This window comes from Epargyreus clarus, unplaced genomic scaffold, assembly GCF_041222505.1.
Source record: "Epargyreus clarus isolate Ecla_fem2 unplaced genomic scaffold, WU_Ecla_fem_2.2 ptg000019l, whole genome shotgun sequence".
NCBI lineage: Eukaryota > Metazoa > Arthropoda > Insecta > Lepidoptera > Hesperiidae > Epargyreus > Epargyreus clarus.
Genome location: NW_027332227.1, coordinates 4471932 through 4495211, shown reverse-complemented (window position 1 = coordinate 4495211; position 23280 = coordinate 4471932). Strand labels below are relative to the sequence as shown.

The 23280-nt window shown below is 35.1% G+C and overlaps 1 protein-coding gene across 2 annotated transcripts in view; it reads left to right on the top strand.

The window, feature by feature from the left end:
* The first annotated feature begins 1384 nt into the window (after positions 1-1384).
* LOC140750422 (xaa-Pro aminopeptidase 1) overlaps positions 1385-23280 on the top strand; it is a 33757-nt gene continuing 11861 nt past the window's right edge. The window contains exons 1-6 of one of the 2 annotated variants that reach the window (XM_073083920.1): positions 1385-1465; positions 19909-20177; positions 20528-20734; positions 21079-21295; positions 22107-22374; positions 22932-23193. In XM_073083920.1, the coding sequence (XP_072940021.1) occupies positions 1414-1465; positions 19909-20177; positions 20528-20734; positions 21079-21295; positions 22107-22374; positions 22932-23193 (1275 nt within the window). In that variant the 5' untranslated portion in view covers positions 1385-1413. Of the gene's footprint in view, positions 1466-19908; positions 20178-20527; positions 20735-21075; positions 21296-22106; positions 22375-22931; positions 23194-23280 lie in introns of both variants that reach the window. The other variant, XM_073083919.1, reaches the window with a different exon arrangement.

Genomic DNA, 23280 nt, shown 5'->3' with positions numbered 1-23280 from the left:
GGGGGACGACGGTCTCTGGGCTTTATGGGTATGTAAAGTATGTTTGGGCAAGATTGGTGCTAAGCTAAAAAACGCAAAATGTAATGGTCAATCAAAGTACAGGAAAAATTGGGATAAATGTTTTTTTTTTAAATTGACACCATTACAACACACGATAGGTAGGTTACCCAATATCCAAGTCATTTACACATACAATCAGTTAATTACACATTCAATACGCATGTCGTCAATTATTTATATTAGATAATTTCATTTTTTTTATTTTAAGATAAACGCTTATGAGCAGTCCTCAGATAGAATAAAGTTATATAAGTCTTCGAGTTGCAAATGATGGAAAAAATAATGAGTAAATACTTACTTATACAATTATACATAGTTCGACGCAACGAAGATGTGCTTAATGTCTGGTCTATTGTAACTACGAGTATGTAGCTTTATGCACTTTAGGTACTATGTTGTAAGTAACTAAAACGACTCGAATGTAATGTAAAATAACGTTATTTGTTTATATGCTTAACAAACATTACAGATACATGTCCAATGCGTTTATTTATATCCGAGATATCTCTCTAAAACAGTCGACAGCTGTTATTAACCCTAAACAATATGGTTTAGCTGGCTAGTCGCAACCCTAAATAAATGCAAAAAATACCTACAAGTCGCTAACTAGTGCGTAGTTATCTACCAAATCACAGCATATAGCTTTTTTTATGACATGCCCCATATACAATAGATGATCAAAATAGGTCAATATCCGTATCAAAAAAAGAGCAACAAATATTTCGTGATTTCTTGCTTTGTAGGTAGGTACAATTTTTAACTACATCTACCCATCATAAAAAACAAATGAGACCTGGGACAGACACGTGTTGGTCAATTATGTAGGAAGATGCGTATAATAGTTTCCGCGGCGCTACCATAATAAACTACGCTAGTTTTAATAGCGTAACAGAGTTATTTCCTAGTGCCGCACCATTAAAACTAGGAGGTTCGTAAACATCGAACGCTTTATTTACAACGCGTGAAAATCAAATATTGTTTCAATTAGCCGAAGCAAGACGGTTTTCTTTATGGGTTCGGGACGCGCCCTGTCCCCATTCTGCACCACTAAGGCTGGTGGGGTTGGGGTGTCGCCTCGGGATGCTCCGAGCTTCACTGACAAAGTGACGAACGCGCTTCAAACCCGCCGCGCGCTTCCAACTCTTTGACAACTCTTTTTAACATTTTCATAAAGTTTTTGCTTTTAAATTGTAAAATATATTAAAACGTATTTATTTTATAGGAATTAGCTAGAATTTGTTAGCTAAACAATAAATTTGAAGTAATACTTAAGAAAAGAAAATTTATAAATATGTCTTAGAATTAATTTGTCAATTCAGTGTTCATAGAAAATAGATTGATAGGCGGCTAAAGATGTCCACCACAACCCTTTTTTTCGTCTTGGCGGCGTCCTCCATCATTACAGGTAAGTTTTTTTTTCATTTTAGATATATTTGAAACAACCTCATTTAACATTGTAGTTTACTTTATTTCATAGAACTTAAAACGTGTTATCTATGTCAATAAGAAAAATAGTGCCCGTCTGTAATTTCGAGCGATAAAAGCTCAATGGTGTATCTAAATTTTCACCTCCACCATGAGTGTTTCGGTTCGAATCCCCGGTACGCTCCTCTATTTGCCGAATGTGCGTAAAACGGACTAGCATTGCCTTTAATAGTGAATAACAACATAATATGCATGAAAGTCCTTTCAAAGTTGTTCAAAAGTGCCATTAAACTCTCTGTCCTAAAAAAGTCACAAGAAAAAGCTCAAAAACTTCATTTCGCCATTATTTTTACTATTTATACGAGGCTCTGATGTATAATAAAAATAATTTTAAATGTCTGTTTGTGACTTTCAAACTACCATTTTCTGAGCTCACGTGTCCATTTTAAAGACAAGCCCATTATTTTTGAGTACCTATTGTACCTATTTGTAGGTAGGTAGGAAACAATAGAACTGATTTGCACAGGACATTAAAACATATATGGAGTACTCTTCGTGAAAATATAATAGATGTTACTTCTTAAAAATTACATATATCTAAACACCAACAACAACCAACAAAACAGTGAAGGAAAACATCGTGAGGAAACCTGCAAACCTGAGAGAATTATAGAATAAAAATCTCAAGGGTATGTGAAGTCTACCAATTCGCACTTGGCCAGCGCGGTGGACTATGGCCTAATCCTTCTCATTCGGAGAGGAGACCCGTGCCCAGCAGTGGATCAATCATGGGTTGATGATGATGATGAAACACCAACACATCTACACAATATACCTAAGTACCTATATGAGTTATGATTTACAATTCTCGGGTAATTTTTCTGAACATTATCTAGAAATTATGACAAGAACCTTTGATCTATCATAAATATATTCAATTACAGCGAGTCATTAAAAGTCCGAGAACCGAGTCTAAAGTATGTGAAGTCCTTGATAGGTACGTCTAGGTCTAGAATTAATACCAGTTTTTTACAGATCTAACCTAAGTCTGGAAACTACACGTGGTGACCATGTGGCCAGATGCTCACATATTTATCATGACATCATCAAACCATTTATTACATTAAACCATACATTAAGTACCAAGTCATTTCCACACTTCATATTCATCCACATATTCATTTTCTACTGCTAGGCACATTTATTCTAGTGATAAAAAGTCAGTAATTTTTACAGTATCTCCTAATCAATTCTTTGCTTAATAATAGATTTAAACATTTTTGAATATGTTAAACAGAACTTAAAGGTATGTAAATTTTCCGCAAAACGTTTTCCCACGTCATTATAGCAATTGAAAATTTCTAACGCGTGTAACTTTATTGCAAAAATGAGAGGAATACAGCGACAGACGACCAATCATATCTCTTAGCTATTGCTGCTAATAATAAATATAAAATAGGTTTAGAAAAACAAAATCCGTATCTAACATTACGTAGACTACGCGAATAACTGTTGTAGGTTTACGTGCTTATAATCGTTACATTGATTTATGAGCACTTCTAGATGTTAAAATAAATGTTGATTACATTTCGGTACTTACACGCGTACAATGTGTTTCTGAGAACACTGTGTTATTACAAATTGTATAAGTAAAACCAATTTGATCTATAAATAAGTGTTGAAACAAAGCGCCCTTCGTGATCAGATAGCTTTTAGGTCATTTCCGATAGCTGTCCAAAAATAAAACGCCGGCACGGCTTGAACGCAGGCTAAGCGATAAGAAATTAGATGTCATTTACACAAAATATATTTAGTAATCTACATTAAATGTATAAATGTGTGAATACAGGGCCAGATTTAGAGGTCTAGAGGCCTTGGGGCAACAAAGGAGTGGAGGCCCCCTGGCCCCAAATTATTTTCCGAATAAAATTAACAATTTTTTCAGTTGAGTTTTTCAATAAATATTTTATTGTGAAACGCAGGTAGATTCTTCTAGTATTCATGTTTGTACAAAGTACTGTAGATAAAGGTAAAACAGCGAAAAAAATATCAAAGGAAAAGATATATATATATATTTTTACTAGTGTTTACTAGTCGGATTTAAAAAAAAAAAACGGCGTCTCTATTGTGGGGGCCCCTCTTTTGTGGATGCCCCGGGACGGCCGCCCCGGTTGCCCTCCCTTAAATCCGGCCCTATGTGAATAATACAAGATCTACGTGATCATAATTGAAGTTACTCGTAAATATAAAAAGTTATAGCCGAACGGCTGGTTTTAGAATTACCCCAGAATGCTGGCGACATTACCTAGTTATATAAGCCATTTTTCTTACCGGGGTTAATGGTATAATTCTGATTGTTAATTGACTCTTTGAAAGATTTGGGGAGATACTTGATCGCATCCCTACAGTTTCAACCTCAAGATGGTGAAGAAATATGTAGCATTTAATTAGTAGATTATTTTTATAAATAGCATATACCTAATAGAAGATGAATAGCAGATGTCAGTGTGAGTGGCAACGACATAGGCTGGCCTAGAAGAGTTATATGACTATCCCTGACGAACCTAACTATTAACGACCAACTAACTAAACAACTATTTTTTTTTTGCAGCAGCGGCATATAAGTAGGTTTTATAATGTTTCCAATTACGGTAATTAGTTCAGTACCCTTACTATAAGTTTTTACGTTTCGACAAATATGACTGTTTTGGTATTTGTTTACGTATTGGCTCATACAAATTCCAAGTTCTGACACAATCCGCTAGGGGCGCTGGTTGGAATTAGTATGAGCAAATACGTAAACAAATACCAAAAAAGTCATATTTGTCAAAACGTAAAAACTCATGGTAAGGGTACAGAACATTACATAATTTCAAATTAGAGGAACATGAGAACGCGAACGCGAGAGACCCAATTTTGTACCACTGCTGAGATAAATATATTTTTTATTCCAATAATTATTAGAACCTGTTTTCAACGAAACTACCTGAACTGAACTGAACCTTTTATCAATACGTAACGTTTAAAAGTCATGATAATGATAAATGATAGATGCAAAATTACATTTCATTAAATTTTATTTAGAACTAGGTATTTACTTAATTAAACTATGTAGAAAACGTTAAACTGGAAAAGTTGCTGCTAATAGTGTAGTTGTACGGCAGATGGCGGTACTGCCTCGGGAATCAAACCATAAAGGGCTCTACTTTTTTATCTTATTTTAACGTTTTTACAACTACAAAAAATAATGGATAATATAATGCCTAGGAAATGAAATAAATGGAGGACCTATAGATATACTTAATAAGAATAATAAGTAATAATTGCACATGCTAAGAATACAAAATCGAATTTTAACACAGATAATGAGAATATTCCCTTTTTTACAAGGCAAACATAAACTTTCCGAAGTTCTTGAATTGAGTAAGTTTTAACATTTCATATAGTAATAAGTACTAACTTTTTACTATAACTACGAGTAAGGCGTGACTTAAAAAAAATTATAGAGATAATTGTCAGCTATTCAAAAACTGCAATATTTTGATTGCCAGTGCTTTTAAGATCGTAAAGCCAAGTCGAGCTCGTATCGCGGGCGCCGCCCGGCACTCCCCTGACATTTTCCGTAGCCCATAAAAATAAATATCTACCAGGGGATCATGGCAGGCGAAGACTCACTTTTGTAAAGGCCTCGCCGCTCCCTCCCGAACCCATTTCGCTCGGTGACGCCCTACTAACCTCTTTGTCGCACGCTAGGTTCATTTTATCAAGCCTAGATTTCATTTTATATACCTACTTCAGTGACGAGGTTGTAAGTAATGTACCGAACATTAAGTTAATTAAGTAAAGTAAACAAAAAATAAATCAAGTGGACATAAATGGCCTGTCACTCTAAAACTACACTTTTTAGGTTTATTTGAAGGGTTTAAAGTTATAAAAGGAATTCGTATATAAACTTTTGTATACGTATATTTCATGACCTAACAGATCGTCTAAAATATTTCGTATTTTAAATAAAGTTCTTCTTTTCGAAGTAGAGTCGAATTTTCTATTTAGATAAATGAAAATATGTACCATATAAATGGCCGCTGGCACTAATGGGCTAACTTAGTGTTATATTGGTCGTACGGCGTACTTCTGTCGTATTGATCTTTCAAATGGTTCTAGAGGGTTGGCTTAAATTCACTAGCGACGTTACTTCTGCAGTCAAAACCAATAATTCTAATGGGTTGAAATTTCTTAATAATAATAATAAATTATAACATTGCTGGGCACTGGTCTCACGTTTAGGCCATAACCTACTACCACGTTTACTAGATACGCATATTATCTCTAGACAGAAATATATTTTTTTTTTTGTTTTATACCAAAATAGTACAAACGAACAGTTCAATTCCATAGATTTTTATGTATCTATTGATGCCACAAAGGTGATGAGGTCATGACCTCAAGCTCGCTGACTTGCGTGAGGCCGGTGATAAATGACGTCCATTGTCTTTATTTAGCGTAGGGCCTTAACACAACGTTCCTACGAACCATTAAAATCGGTCATCCCAATAAAGTTAATAGCTTTAGATCGGACATTGACGACATTGTTTTAGGGTTTTGCGAATAATAAAGTTACTGTAGGTATAGGTACAAGGTAGATCTCGTAGATAAATAATCTTATGAGAAATAGTGGCTTTATAATGATAGTACAGAAACACATACACATACAACTAGCTTATTAACTAGAAATCAAGTAAATTAAAAAATATTTACCATTTTTGAGAGATTTCCCAAAAAAAAGAATAGTTTATCAATTCGTCGCATTCATACAAAATAACGAAACAATTTTTATCTATCTGTCTTATCTTACCTTATCATATCTTAGAGTAGTGGAAAGATTTATTTATATCCTGTAAAAAATATGTTTTCAGAGTTACATGCGTGAAAATTAAAAAAATCTGGCTGGGGTAGATGGGTACTAAATACTAATATTATAAAGAGGAAAACTTTGTTTGTTTGTTTGATTGTAATGAATAGGCTATATTTTATATGAAATATATTTGACAAATAGATTTTGAGCCGGTACAAAATTTGCCGGGTCAAGTATACCTAGTATACTAAATATAATCATTCCGAGTGTAATCAGGTCGACCGGCTAGTTATCATTATAGCAGTAAAAAATATGCGTGGGGAGTGCTCAGTTCATGGCGTCTCATCATTTATGCAAATGTTTCTAATGTTATATTCGGACAAGGCGCAGGTAATAGCTCTAATAAACCGTTCTAAATTCTAATGACTCCGCCAATTATACTCGTATTTTATTTTTGACCTGCTGTATTTTGATGAAGGTTATTAAAATCATATTTAATGTTAAATAAGGTCTATTTTTTGCCCATTTCTTGACTATCTTATTATTATTATCATCTGTAAAGCGCTGCTGTGTTCTGATTTCAAAATATATACAAATACATCTGAGTAGGTATTATTATCAGGGTTGTTAGGGGTAGACATCCACTCGTCACAAACCTGAAAATTCCAATCCTATTTGTGGTTAATCACAGATGTCCATAAACGGCAATAACCACTAACTTTCAGATGGGCAGCTAATTCCGAAACAAAAACACAGTACGTAGGAAAAATTATTAATCTTGTTTCCGATCAAAATTATTTCTTTATAATGAAACTGAATGCACAACACAATAACAACATTCGCAATTGAATTTGCTTAACGCTTAACCTAAAATCGGTTATCGTTCAGCGCCGTGGCACACGTTTTAATCGTTTCGAACAACCATCCAACTGTAGAACATTGAGCAGAGTGCAGTGACCGGAGTGAATGCAATGAAATGCATTGCGTGCTGTCGCATCTCCTCGACGCACTGCGCGCCTGGTGCCGTGGCCGCGCCCGCCCGCTCGCCATGCTGCCCACTTGGCAACCAGCGACAGAGACGGACGCCGGACATAGAATACCGTTCATCTACTGACCACTCCCTTCGCGTTAACTTGATTGGCCGATCAGCGAGATGATCGGATCGAATTGTTAGGACCTTAGCAAGTCTTGAATGAGGACTACGTTATTAAAAAAAATATAAATTATACGGCCACAACTCCGCCTGCCCTTATAAACTTCAATAAAGCATACTTTAACCTACAACTTTAACCTACTTGTGAAATTAATAAAACGAAATTATTTTACTTTTCGAACAATTATAAAATAGGGTAATAAAAACCTAAATAAGCGTTTGTAAAACCAATTGGAAGCTTTTAGGATAAGAAAGCACACTGGAAAGCGGCTCTATAGACCTCGCGATTATTTCTCCTGTCCATGATACGGACAGAATCTGCCCCTTACAAAATATGACACCCTAATACATCTTCGAACCAATTACGCATATCATTATGGCCCCTGTTTCGCGTCTACTTTGCATTTTAACTTTTAACACCCAGTTTAAAATATTTAGAACTCTTCGAGAGATTGCAAAACAGTGAAATACCATCTATTATTTTTTCGTATTCATCTGCGGTATTCTTAGCTGCGAATTTAAAAACGTGCATCGTATTCCGGATTAAAATTCTAAGCGTGGATGATTTTTCGAAAATTCGAAATTCGACATTTTCGAAGTTACGAACGTAAGTTATGTCAGTAAATACTGATTGTTATGGCAGTAAATACATGAAACTCAATTGCAATCCGTATAGAATACGATTTTGGTGGCCGGTAAATGCGTCATTTGTGTTTCTTTTCAAGAAAATAAGACAACTGCGTTGCAATTTTTTTGCTAACTTTCGTTAGGTCGGTATATAAATTAGTACTTGTGACTTTCATGACTTTTCTTATTTTGCACAAGAGAAGCAATATCGCTTCAACATTTATATTTATGCACTGGAAGCTCCGACGTCATTGGGGTTAAATAAAATGTAGAGCCTTAGTGTAATTCATCGTTGTCAGCTCTTCAGTATAAGGCTATCTTTTCATGTCAGACCATAATGCCCTTTGCGTCCATAATATTTAGTTGTCAATGTTGTCATCAGTAATGTCATTATATTTGCCATGTCTATAGGGTGCAATCTGGGCAACATTAGAGGCACAACAGAACTTGTATCTAAAAATTTTTTTTTTAATATATAGATGTAAGTATTTATTACTATGTATTTATACAAAAATGTGTAGTCTTTTTTTTGATTTGATTTAATATCGATTTTTTATTATAGTTACTTAATTCAGATAAAATACCAATTGCAATTAAAAGAAAATTGAAACAAATAACTTTTATTTGCTTTCGGAAAGTGAGAAGAGATAATTGGAATATCTAAAATTGAAAACCATCAATTCATAGGATGTAGTATTATTATTATATCGTTTTACGTTCTCTACTACACTGCATACAAAAAATTGTAGACAGAGCGCAGACGCGGCTGACTCTCGGGTGACGCCCCCAATTGAATCCCTTCGGCAAATTCATTCACCTGTTCCCAAACGGAACCAATATACCAATCCCTATAACATCGAATTCGTATCATTCATGGTGTATCGATTTCTGGTCAGGCCTACCTCTTCTAAGTCATGTAGCCTTGGTATTTTCCGAACAGATCGACATTATCGGCAATCGCCGATACATTTCCAATATAGTCGAGACTGTCACTGATATCGATAGAATGTATCGTTTAACCATCGTTTATCCAGAAATAGATGTGTAACAGAGAGAATTCAAGAAATGTTATTTAATCATAGAAAGCATCCACGAGGAAACCATAATAATTAAAGTTTTGGGTATTATTAGATTGCTGCATTTTTGATTGTATACGGCGACAATAAACCAAATTTTATTTTTACTTTAAGAAATAGGCAACATCTGTCTTCTTATATCTCCATATTTTATAAATAAAGATAGAGAATTAATAAAAAATAAAAATAATACAGCATTTTACATGCAATACACCTGGTTTGCCTTTTGAATAAATTTAAATAAACTATATGGTAAACCATTCATATCACTAATTTTAATAAAGTTGAACAGAAAACGTGAGAAAAAAACTAAACAAAACGACTTGAAAACGGATATGCCGTACCACCGTGGGCAAAATACTAGGATAACAGACATTTGCAGAGGATTTGTGGGCGCAAGTGAAAACGTTAACACCGCACCGATTGTACTATAAGGTTGGCCGCCCATTGGCTTCTATTCCTTCGGAAACTGGTAGGATAAACAATAAAGTTCGTGTATGCGAATGTCAATTAATGTTTCTCGGTGACTTTTTAGTAGTTTATGCTTTCGAATAAAACAAACATCATCACTCGCTGGTTTCTCAAGTAACAAATTTTACACTCGAACAATTGGCAGCATGTTACACAAGTGCCCAGAAACTTAGACCAATAGATGATATTTTCAGCAAACTTTGGAGATAAAACCCATTCAGCGGTCATTGAGTGGGTCGTTGTTATAGATAGATGGGTTCTTTAAAATAATGAAGTATTAAGAAGCACGTATATAGTGTTCAAAGTTTGGTGATGGAAGATTGGCGTGTCATACAACAACAAATGCTTCAATGAAAATATTTAAAAAACTAACATAACTACATTGATTACATAAATTAGTAAAGATACTTCGCCGCCTTAAAATTGAATGAAGCCACAAACGGCTTATTAGTAGGTTCTTTTTTTGAATTCCTGACAAATAAAAACATTTTTAGAGAAAAGATACGAATAAATAACTAATACTGCGTAATTTACATACTAAATAAACAATTATTTCAAATATTTTAGGGACATTTTAGCACGGAGACGTGGCAAAACTTTTTTACGCAACTATTTCAATTCTCAAAACTGGGTACATTTTCTTGTTAGGAGTGAATAATCTTTACTAATCTATGATTGATTATGATATCGTATTCAAAATATTTTTATTGGTTCTCTTAAAAGTATGTAACCTTTAGGGTTTTTATCTTATTCGCTTTAGATTAGACTCAAGTTCAATATTCAGAGTAATTACAATCTACTCAAAAAGTTTAAATGTTACCTCGTGTCAGGATGTTTATGGAATTCGACTCCTGGAATTTTATAAGTATGCCTTGCCTATTGTTATTAAAATTGATTAGATTAGATAGAGTCAATCTAATAATAGTTATGTATTTTAAGAAGAGCGGTTCAACTTAAGGCCAGGTAAATGTAGAGACTAGTAGAACTTTTTTCAATGACCTCGATTACCCCAATTTGGGATTTTTGGGTTTTAAACCCCTCCCTCCTTTCACAAAGTTATATATCAGCCAAAATAGAATTTAAATATTTTTTTAACGCACAAGCAAAATTTTGAAACGCAAATTTATAACGAGGGGTTTGTTTTTCTTTATAATATAACAGTAGCAGTCGAGCATGCAGTCCACCTGATGGTAAGTGGCTATTGCCGCCCATGGACATCTGTAATCAACCCCAGATAGGATTAGGTATTCCTACCTGAGATCGGCCACAGATGTGCCGCTAACCCCTGAGGACTAAGCTGGAACGCCTCGGAAAAGTCTGTCTCCCTTACGACACCCTTCAAACCGGAACACAGCAGCGCCTAACACTGCTGTTATTAGGTAGAAATAGGTGAGGCGGTGGTGACGCCGGAGTCGAACCACAAAGGGTTCTACCACCGTCAAAAACCTGCCTATGTAAATTAGTCGCTGCAATAATGTTTTTTATATTGAATTTGTGGTATTGTAGCTACTTCAATAATTATATTGAAGTAGCATCGAACATGCAATCCTAAATGTTATGTTTCTGTAACCAACTGCATAATAATATAGAATTGAGGCTCTACCTAAATCTGATCTCAGATGCGTTGGCAAGAGGTGCGTTGGTTGAGGTCGCCTCACATTAACGTTACCAATCATCCACAACCTTCAGGATTACTCCACACTATAGTCTGATTCATAATTAGGTGTCCAAAATGTAAACAAAGGTGTCGACCTATCAAGAAAATACGTTTCAAATGGTAGTTTCTTATTTTTGACCATATTAAATTATTACAACAATAATAAAATTATAATTAAAAAAAATTAAGATCAATTCACATTTTCTAATATTTATATTACCTCAATTTCGTTCCATATAGTAATAATAATAATAAACAAGGTTTATGGTAGAAAATTAAAATGGGATAATGGTAACACAATCGGAACCCAGAACATTTCTTGTGCCGCCATTTTTAAGTTTCGTAGCTGATGTTATTCATTTTCGTGATTGTAATTGAACTCGAATGTTTTATCGTTTTCATAGCGCGTTTATTAAATTGTGAATAATTGTAAAGTTTTCGTTTTTTGTTGAGTTTGTTAAAGTTTTTGTTTCTTGTTATTTTTGACAGTGACATTTGTTTGTTTACATTTTGGACACCTAATTATGAATCAGACTATAGAAATTAATGTGGCGGCGGCACCTCCCTGGTCGAATCACACTGGTTCTACAAACTTTCAAAGGTTAAAATAAAATAGTAGAGCAAGTTTTCCTAGCTTGACGGAGAGTTGGATCATTGCCAGTGGTAAAAATATTCAACTTTTACTTTATTTGTAAATGGTTGAACAATATTTTTATGACATGCATAGGTACATCTAGGCAAACATACGTAATAATAACTATCCTACCTAATTTGAACACAAACTTTTACATGGCTCAACACGTTTTCATACGCTGGGTGCGTGCTACTTGGTAAAATTTATTTACATTGTTCTGTACTTTTAACTAGCTGACCCGACAAATTTTGTACCGCCTCAAAATCTATTTATCAAATATATTTCATATAAAAATATAGCCTATGTTACTCGTCGATAATGTAGCTTTCGAATGGTGAAAGAATTTTTAAAATCGGTCCAGTACTTTTTGAGCCTATTCATTACAATCAAACAAACAAACAAAGTTTTCCTCTTTATAATATTAGTATAGATTATAATTTACTTGACCATCGTTGATAGTATGTATTTACACATAGCTTCGTGTGTGTAAGTTTCTTCAACCGATCCACGAGGCTATGAACAAGAACGCAGACACGTTTGGAAGGGCCCGAGACGGAGTGCGTAAGTTCTTGCGTAACGTTCTCTCCTGCGATTGGCTGAAGAAACTCCGCCCATTGCGTAGGGACCTTGGACTTCGTCAAGCCCTTACTATGCCCTTTTTATCTCCTCGTACAGTCTGCTCTCCTAGTGAACTGTGTTTTATTATAAATAATTTAAAAGGGCTTGTTTAATAAACACAATAAACAAAACTTTGTATCACCACTGAAAAAAATGAAGGTCCCAATATAAATGAAAAACTGTTTTCTTAACTCAACGAGACTCAACACTTTCATGAAACAATGCATCTAACAATTTGAAAAAAGCTAATTAACAATAATTAATTCAGTAAATTGTGTGAAGGGCCACGAAGCCCTTCCTAGGTGTAAATGACGAAAGATTTTTTTTAATAACAAGTAATAGGTATGTCACTCCCAATGACTTTGTGTACCAGGGTATCATAAATATATAAAAGATTCTTAAGAAAGGGCTTTTTGAACGTGCTTGATAACAATCCTACCAACGCCATAGTTAAATGGAACACGGGTTGATTATGAATTACTTACTATGGTTACTATATGATTTCAATAATAAGGAGATCAAATTTATTTCAATCTCTTACGTGTTTAGCGTAATAAGAAAATATTTTTATTGCAATGTCACACTCTACATACCTACATATAAATAGCGATTCAAAATAATAAATATTATTAAATTTGTATTTTATGAAAACAAGTAAGTTATATTTATAACTAAGTACACAATAAATAAATAAATTAACATTCGAAAAGTTAAGAAAAGAACAAAACAAATGAGGAAGGGCTCATACTTGTTCTTGTTTGAAGAGAAGGGCCGGCGGGCCAAATGCCAGTCCGACAAAGATGGCCTCACTTGAATCTTATGAACCAGGCTTCCATGACTATACAACGGTATGAATGGAATGTTTACATGAACGTTTATACCTGTGTAATTTATTGCATTGGGATTTTCTTTTAAGAATATTTATGAAAGAAATCGCCTTTTAAAATCTGTACCGTCAGTTACAAATTTTACTAGGTATTAGTGTTAGACATTTGGTGAAGTAAGTAGTTAATACGCGTACTCTTATGACACCATTCGAAGTGAATTACTTTAATGACATTTTCATCAAAGGCTTTGCATTAGTAATATAACCGAAGCATACTTCAAAGTGAAATTTTCGTAACCCAGAATGCATAAAATGACATAATTATAGTTCATGGTAATATTTTTTTATAACAGTAAAAGATTTTTTCCAAGTCTTTTTATGTTGTTAAGAAAACAAATCTTAAACAAATAGTTTAAAACATTATTTTAAAATACGTATAAAGATAAGTATGTAGATGTACCTTCTTATAATGAGATTATTTTTTTCAAAGCTATATCTACTTATTGGTCTCTACACAGTTATTGCTGGTGTATTTAAATTATTGTTTCTAATATCAAAATTAGTCGCACTAGGATCATTAATATCTGATTAACTTAATTATTATTTAGGTACATCGTTTTTGAGTGAATACATAATAATATGCTACTTAAGGCGAGCATGTTCGAGAAATTAGGGTTTATTCTTCATACATACAACCTTTGCTGGAGAGAACATAGCGTGGAATACGACGACCTTCTTATCAAAGAGTTTTGACTAAACAAAAGCCTAGAAAGTTGGTTCATTTGTGGCTACAACTAATCGAGCAACAAGTCGAGGCTGGATGTCCAGAATTTATTTGCCAAATGTAGAGCGATACGGACATAACACAATAGAACCATCAGGGTATTCTAAACCAAAACAACATGAGTTCTCGAGTCTTTTGTACGTAGTGCTATCACCCCATTTTGCAATAACTTTTAAATTGATTGTTTACAATAAAAACAAAAACATATTCCTCGTTTAAATAAGACATTTTTAACCAAATATAAAATTGGTTCGATGCAGAAATTATTATCAAACGATTGAACGTTTTCTCATCAATATCCTAAAAATAATATGATGCCACTTACAGATGATAGACACAAACGGATTCTTTAAACTTAATACTTATCTTTCTGGATTGGGGATAAGGAATTGATAAGACTATTAAAGTGTAACTATAAAGTTACCATGCTATAATGATATACAACTTGATGTGATGTGCATACGGCACACTCACAACCCCGTTCGGGGCTACATACGCATACCTACATCGAGCCACCCCTAACCTAGCGAGGGGATCGCGCAGCATATGTGTCATCGAGCTACCTATAGATCATGTTTCCCTGGTACATATAGCCCACATGCTCAACCCTTTTCAGACACATTGGCCACACATGGAATGCTTCAACGCTATCCGAGGTCCCCACACGATGTTTGCATAGAATACACATTCAATGATTTGACATAACACATACAACGATGTGATATAACACCGAGAAAATAAACATGTGTGACACAATGAACCACGTAGTAGTAGGCAGTAAGTACATCGTTATAAGTACAGTATCTGAGGTATATTAGTGTGTATGCAAACATAAAAATACAAAGTCGTAATATTATTAACATTGCTCTCAAGCAAGAATATTTAGGCTGGTAGAGTCGCGCCCTTTTTGCGTATATCGTCGCTTAATTAAAAAGGAACCCTTTTTTTAGAGAAGAACACATACACTGGGTTGCCTATATTTTTTGCGAATACATTTAATTTCAGTTTTCAATTAAAAAATAGATGAATCTTGATCTAGTAGTTGGGATTCGAGCAGACAACGTAATACGTAATTTAGTATTGTAATATTATAGATTTTGTAATAAAATAAATTGTGTAATTATAAAATCTAACGGAGAAAAAAGTCCCTGTTGAATCAGAAGTTAAGTTGACGTCTAACATGTCAATTTGTAAATTATATGATAAAGATAGTATAGAAGTAAATAAAATTTTTAAATACAAAATCATACAACAATCCCTTAATACTTTGAGACAAAATAAATTCGTATTTATAAAGTAAGTTCCAAATTTAAATTAACATTGTCAATGTCCTCGTTGCCCTTTTGTTTGACACACTTGACATCCAGCTGAACAAACTCGCGCCGTCGCACACGCCCAATGACGCAGTGACATGCGTCAACAGCAACTGATGCACCAGGAACACAGCCGCGCCAACAAGTGCAATGATCTCTTGTATTGGCGCATTGCTGCGACCACTCTTGCAGGACCTACATTCGCTTGAGGCGTTCACCGACATTCCTTTTCACTCAACAGATTCCATGTATTGCGTGATAGTGACGCAAAAGGGATGGGGGAGGTCATCTTATATTGGAACCACGGTTATGTTAGTTTGCTATTTCTCTCTCTGTCTTTCACAGTTATCACCAACGAATGAATGAGTCGGTTTACAAACTGTAGGTCGTATTCGTTAGTTATTTTTAATTCATCAGTCTCACTTTTATAACATTTAATTGCAGTATAATAAAATTACAATAAAGGAAACAATTTTATGTTAATTAAAACAATTCTACGGGCGCTACAAAAACGGTTAAGATTAGTTCTTACTCTTAACTTAAAACGAATTAATAACTATTGATATAATTTAATTATGGAGTTCTTAACTATGACAATTAATATAGTTCTTACCTGCCCAGAATGATTACACAGTTTTATATATTTTATTTGACATAAAAATCTGTAGTTATTTGTGAGACGAATATTATTTGTATCGGTCAATCTGAAACCACCTTCTACGATGCAATACTCACCTAATACTTCGTTTTCAGGTGCTCACCTTCTATTCAGTTTAGTGCTCCTAGTACAACAATACTCAATTTACTAGTTACCGGCGTTACCGCTGACTAAAATTGCATAAATTGTGCACATGACTTCTCTTATCACTCTATGGTTTAAATTTGAAATGTACACTCATGAGTAGATGGGGGAATCATAAAAATAATTGTAAGAAAAGCGAAGATTTGTGAGTTTATATTGAACTTAATTAGAATATTTGAAAGGTAGAGTCGTAGTGAAATTAATCTCTCTGCAATGCTTGATTGTTACGTTCTTAAGTAACCTTTTAACTTTTTTGTTACTTGTTAACAATAACAATTATTCGGAAATAAAATAATTTTGTTGAAACTAAGAATTTCTAATCATAGGTACTACTTATGGGAACATTTCTTTCTCTACATTTTAGATTATTTACTATCCATTTACAATCTCACTTAAATTATGATAGATTTTTGCAGGTACCTAAGTTCTTCTCAAGTAATTTCTCACAGAAGCCCTATTTTAAGTCGTATTTAAAAGATGGTAAAAGTCATAGAAAAGAAAAGCAAGGTAAAAGTAATATTTTTAGAACCGTGCAGTACCACCGCCACTTCTATTTATATCGTGAAGCTACTCTAGATTTTGGGTAAAAGATGTGAATGCTGGTCTTTAATCATTACTAAAGCATCTTTGATTGAATTCAGTTACAACTCTATACAGAACCAGCGTTTTATATACATATATTAGGTTACAGATGTCCATGGGCGCCAGTAACCATATGACCACTTTCCATCAGGTAAACTGCATGATTGTTTTCTACTTAAATCTAAAAATATCAAAATCCTTTTAGGAATTATAACCAGCAAGCAATATTTGAATCAAATCGCGAATCAACTCACTTTGTCCTGGCAGGAGCTAAAATGTGCAATGGGCACGGCCGGGATCTCTTCCCATCTCATGATATCCTAGTAAAAAGTGACGTCATTGACACCAAACAGTTGAGCTTTCACTTTGCCTTTGGAAATGAAGAGCTTTTGTATATTGAATGAACTTCTCTTTGAGAAGCTTTCTCTCATTTACCTAATATAATCTCTGTAAATGGTACTTTTTAGAGACTAAAACATACATTTCGTGTTTAAAAGGGCCCAGACGTATGCAGAAATTGTGAAATATCGAACTTTTTTTACAGTAAATATGGGTACATTGATTATATAAAGAGGGGGTATATAAAGAACGTTAATTTGTTAAATAATTAATTTTAATCAGTCATTGTGAAAAATAACATTAGTGTCTTTTTATCGTAAAGATAATTATCCTTTGCAGGATTTGGTTACCATTTTTCAGGTGTTAAAATTCGTAGTCACCGTCCATACGTTAAAAAAGCAAAAAGCAAAAGCAAAAAAATGTTGTAAGATATCATAGGTACAAAATAAAAAACGTAAAACCAACTTGAATATTATAATTGTGTCTAATGAAAAGAAGTGCGTAGGGTTCCCGCCTTCGTTTGCAACTCATCCCATTGGTCTCTTTCTCTTTCATTGTGTGACCCTGACCGCTAAACAAAGATCGATTGGGTGCTACCCACTACATCCCCACGAATATCATTGTACTCCTCTACTGTCAGGAGTTTTGATCTCCTCGCGACCTCTAAATTCCCAGTATAAAAAGGGGGCACCTCATTGTTTCCACGCACACGCACTTTTTGCCTGTGAATGATAAAAAATAAATGTTATCAAGGATCCCATAACTAAGGGTGCTACCATTCTTTTGTAGTTATGTCGTTGTAGTTTGTACTTTATGTTAGGTAGTTTTTAGTTTAGTAGATACATTTTTATGCAGGAACATATCTATTATATTTTAGTAAGTGAAAGTGTAAGTAGGTATTTCTTTCTTATTAATATTAAGTATGTAGGTACGTAGCAAATACGTATTTTTTAGATTATTAAGATGATAATATTAATAGGCAAGATCATAAGTCATACACATGTACTTAGTATTTTATTATTTCATGAATACATGAAACACATAGATCTATTAAATGTCATTGATGAAACATAGATTTTTGTGTATCAATTAGCGTACCTAGCGAAAAAATCTAACTCTATGGTATTCATGAACAAAATAAAATGTACGTAATATACAAAATAACACTAAAATAAAAAATAATGGTAAATTACGTTCACATATTTTAAAATCAGTATCATAATTTTGTTCGTGGCGCACTTAATGCATCGGTGCACTTACTTCTATGTAGAAGTGAATGGCCGTTGCGCTACGTCACGCGGCGTATCTGCGTTCATTGCCTTAACCCTTGAGCACCTTGTCCTTTCGCAGGACGACGCGTTACGATCAACCTCCTTTAATTATTTGCTGCCCTGGTGATTCGCAGGATATTTCGTCCCTTTGGGAATAAGCTCCGGCGTCCTAAGGGATAGGACAAGATTTATCGAAGGACTCGCACTCATTGTTACGAGAAATAATGTACCCATACTAGAATATCTCTATAAAATGTGAACTAGACCTGATTCAAGAAAGGATTTTTTAATTAGAAGTATCATGAAATATTTTAGATTACTAAGTAGGTATATTGTGTATAAAAATTTTTTTTCATTATACTTTACTTTGCGTTACTTACACAAATATTGCTACTAAGGTTTTTCTGTTTGATTTAATTTACAGTAATTGTTAAGACCCGTAGGTAATTTGTAAAACTTTCATAATACCGCTAAAGATTTACATTCATAAAGGATAAACCTCAAAAGATCTTTCGTTATCTCGTTCCAAACTTTACTAACAAAGATACAAATAAAAAAGGGAAAGGCCGGGAACGAAGCTTCTTATGCATTCTGCGGTCCTGCTAATTGTTGACGTCATTCCAATAGAATCCACATCCCCTTGGGTACCTCTTAAGCACATGATGGGTTAGATTTAGAGAATGTTTTTTTTTCAAGACACGTTTAGTTATTTTAGCAGCAATGCGCCTGAATAAACCAATATTACATACTTAGTGAATTTAAAGTATTTTTTAATGTTTAAAATAAATGAACTTTAGATGTTGTGTGCCGCAAAAGATTCAAAGCCATAAAATAAATATAGCCCAACGCACCCCGCCGCCATTCTCAGAAATACAATGGCCGACGGGAACACGCGGTGGTTGGGGGAGTGTTAGAGCGAGAGGGCCGGAACCCCGACTTTCCCTTCCTGTCGCACGTACGAGCTTTCGAAAGCTCCTGCGATCATGACCTCTATCACATCTCTGGAAGCCTGGTACATTCCCGCGCTACTATCGTCGTTGTCGCTAGCCGCTTTCTCCTTCTGATGAACTTTTTTTAGTATCGTTATCCCATGAATGAAACGACACTATTTGTCTCGTTTCTCTGATACCGTTGATAGGGGCTTAAATTTTACTCTTGGAGAGTTATAAATAATAATAAGCATATTGAAAAGTGTACTAATATTTATAATTATATTAGAGGTTTAATACTAAAAGAATAAGTTATACCTATGTAGGATTTATTGTTATAGTTATTATGAAACTTTTGACGATATTGGTTTAGTCAACTTTAATTCCTTTACTAAAACTAATTAGCTCACCCGAGAAGCCAATTTCGCCATATACATATGCTTAAAGAATATAATTTTAATTTGAAGAGGTCCTTTTTGCTTTCAGTCGTGGTTGGAGCTAGGAATTCCCAAACATCTCCATTCAATGCCACTTTAACATCAACCATAACGCCGTTAGCCATGTCCCGGACGCCAGCCACGCTAACAATGGCCCAGGAGATGTCGACCGCGGTGCCCTTACCCCCGGTGTGCGCGGACGCGACCAGCACCACCACGCCCTTAGGCAGACTACGCAGCGCCATGAGGAACACCAGTTTCACGCAAATTAATGCTTTCTTTGACGCGTTCCTCATTTTCTACAGTGATGAACATTTGGTAAGCTATGTAAAGAGCAGTTTGAACAGTTCATTATTTTTGGAGCTGTGTTATAAAATAATAATCTTTAGGAATATGTAATTATAGGCATATTTATTTATGAAATTGGAAACTCACTCCTTTTCGATTTTAAAAACAAAACCCCTTTTAATAGACTTCGAAAAGGAGTAGGATCTATGTTCGACTGATGTACTTTTAGTCTTCAAGAGTAGGCATACTAGCGGGCTCCTTCAGTCGGGATAAAATAGCAAAACACGTTTTTTTGTATAGCCATTTTATTGATCACCTACATAATTATGAAACATTCAAGTATAGCCCATTAAATTTCTTATAATGTAAAAATTCCCAAGAGCGAAGAGCCGAGTCCCGAAGAGCGTCGTTTAGAGTACATCAGCGGCTGGGACGGGGCCGGCACGGCGGCGGTGCTGGCGGACGGCGGCGCGGCGGTGTGGGTGTCGGCCGGCGACCTGCTGCGAGCGCGCGCCACGCTGTCCTGCGCCTGGCTCGTGCTGGACGGCGACGACCCCAGCCAACCTACCATCGCTGAGTGGATCGCGGTAATTACACACAAAGTGACACATTGTCATGATAAAACACTAAAATAGAGCCGTTTCCCTTACTTTAGATTGCGGGATTCATTTTAGCTAGTTTTGGAACAAGTGTAAGTATCTACTAAATATTAAATTATATTAAATACGATATGTTTTCCTTAACTGGCCTATTTACCTCACGATCTCTATCTTACAATTGTCTCCGTGTTGCTCTTATTAGATACCCAAGCGTTCATATATGTTTACGGGTTGGAATTACCACTTAACATAATTTTACATTTTTCAAAATAAGAATCTTACACATATAATACTTATGTTAGAATTTATTTTCCATTTTGAAAATCAAGCAGGAACGGCCGATTCGAAACGGCCGTGTTGGTGGCGACGCAAGACTGACGTCTGTTAATGAATGGCAAGCCTTATCCTCAAACCTACAACGCGAAGGCTTCCAATTACTGCACGTACAAACCCTAGTCGATCAGCTGTGGAACGACGAACTCGACTCCGCTCGGCGACGGCCAGAGTTCTCGAGGATCGTTGCTAGCTTACACCACCCGCAATATACTGGTACGTGATATAAAGTAAAGAGTAAAATTTTGATGCAAATAATTAAAAATCTATCGAAGCGCACATAGCCCTAACTGCTTGTCTCTCTACCTATCTACAAAGTTAACCAACGTCGATTATGATCGGAAGCCTGATGGCTAAATGGCAAAATTCCAAGTTTCGGCAGGCATCTGATTGAATCATTGAATAGGCATGATGACAAATTTTAAAAAACCCCTTCTATAACGTCTACCGATTCCAAAAATCGTATTATTCGGTAATAAATTCAGTATTAACGAAAATAATAGCATTTGTTTATTGAAAATATAAAAAATATAAATTTATTGAAAATATATTAAATAGAGGTTTTATATTAATATGTATGTTAGTCTGTAAGGTATATATGATATGGACCTCTGTACTCAATTATACTTTTGTATCTTTGTTTATATTGTCTGAAATAAATATTTATTATTATTATATTATTATTATAAATCATAAAGTATTTTTTAAACTGAGTCATTTTTGAGAATCCTTTCAATATATTGGGTTTTCTTAAATCATTTATTCTTTGATTTTTTTAATACTATCATCATGCCAATTGCAGATGTTTAACCTTGTCTTATGTGCGATTTGTAAAACACCTCTTATGGTTTTTTTCCACTACCATGTAACCCCATCACCTACACGCGGTGGAGCAGGGTTTTGGAATACATTCCAAGCCTCACCAAGTTCTGCGAAGAGAACCGCCTAGCAGTGGAACAAGAGTGCAGCCAGCCAAACATTTTTTTTATCTTTCCATGTAGACATTCTACTATTACTACTTTTCCAGGTGTAACTTGGCGCGAAAAAGTAACAGCGGTGCGAAACGAACTGAAAACAATAGGAGCTGACGCCATGATTGTGACCGCACTGGACGAAGTGGCTTGGCTTCTGAACGTCCGTGGCAGAGACATTCCATACGCACCCCTGTTAAAAGCTTTTGTGCTCATAAGCATGAGGGAAGTAAAAGTATACGCGCCGCCTGGGAAATTATCAATGCCGGTCCGCGAAGCTCTCGCCGTTTATAATTGTTTCACTACGTCTACCAATTGTACTAGGTCTGTATAAATTGAAGTCATAATTGTATCAAAAAGTTATCTCACTTTGGATCTAGAAGTAATTCACGAGTTCTTTACCAATACTTGAATCAAAGTCATAACTCAACGCATTATTACGTTACACACGCGAATGTGTACTTTCTTTACTACTTAGTCTGATGACGTCACAGGCTTCGCGACCACTTCATAGAAATGCTCTACCGGCCTACCGGGTAGAGTCTACCCGTTCACCATTTGTTTACGAATTTATTAAGTCCCGTAGTTATTAGCGATTCAAATATTATGAGAATTTGACACAACAAAGTTCCGGTTATCACCTAACTTAACGATTGATTAGACGTTCTCATGTCAATTGTTTTTTTTAATAATATAGGAGTAGCAGACGAGCATGCAGTCCACCTGATGATACGTGGCTGCTGCTCATGGACATCTGTAATTAACTCCAGATAGGATTAGATATTCCAACCTCAGGTCGGCCACAGATGCGCCGCTACCCCTGAGGACTAAGCTGGAACGCCTCGGAAGTTTTTGGACTTACCTAAATAATATGCTTCCAGGGTTAATGATTACACAACAATCTACTCAGACTTACGGCGCACAACCGAAAGCAAGGTCCTGATACCCATCGGAGGCACGTTCCAGCGAGGTGCGTCAGCAGCTATCGCACAAAGTATTCCACAGTCGAAGAGGATTTTTCAACCGTCTCCCATCATTTATTTGAAGGCACAGAAAAACAAAGCTGAAATTGAGGGTATAAAGAAGGCTCATTTACGAGATGCCGTCGCTATGTGCACTGTACTGAGTTACATAGAGGGCATGGTAAGAATTTACTTTTAAAAATTGTCAGTTCATGATTTATTGATTAATATAAGTTCCGTAAATTCCCTTTCTAATTCGCATCTCGCG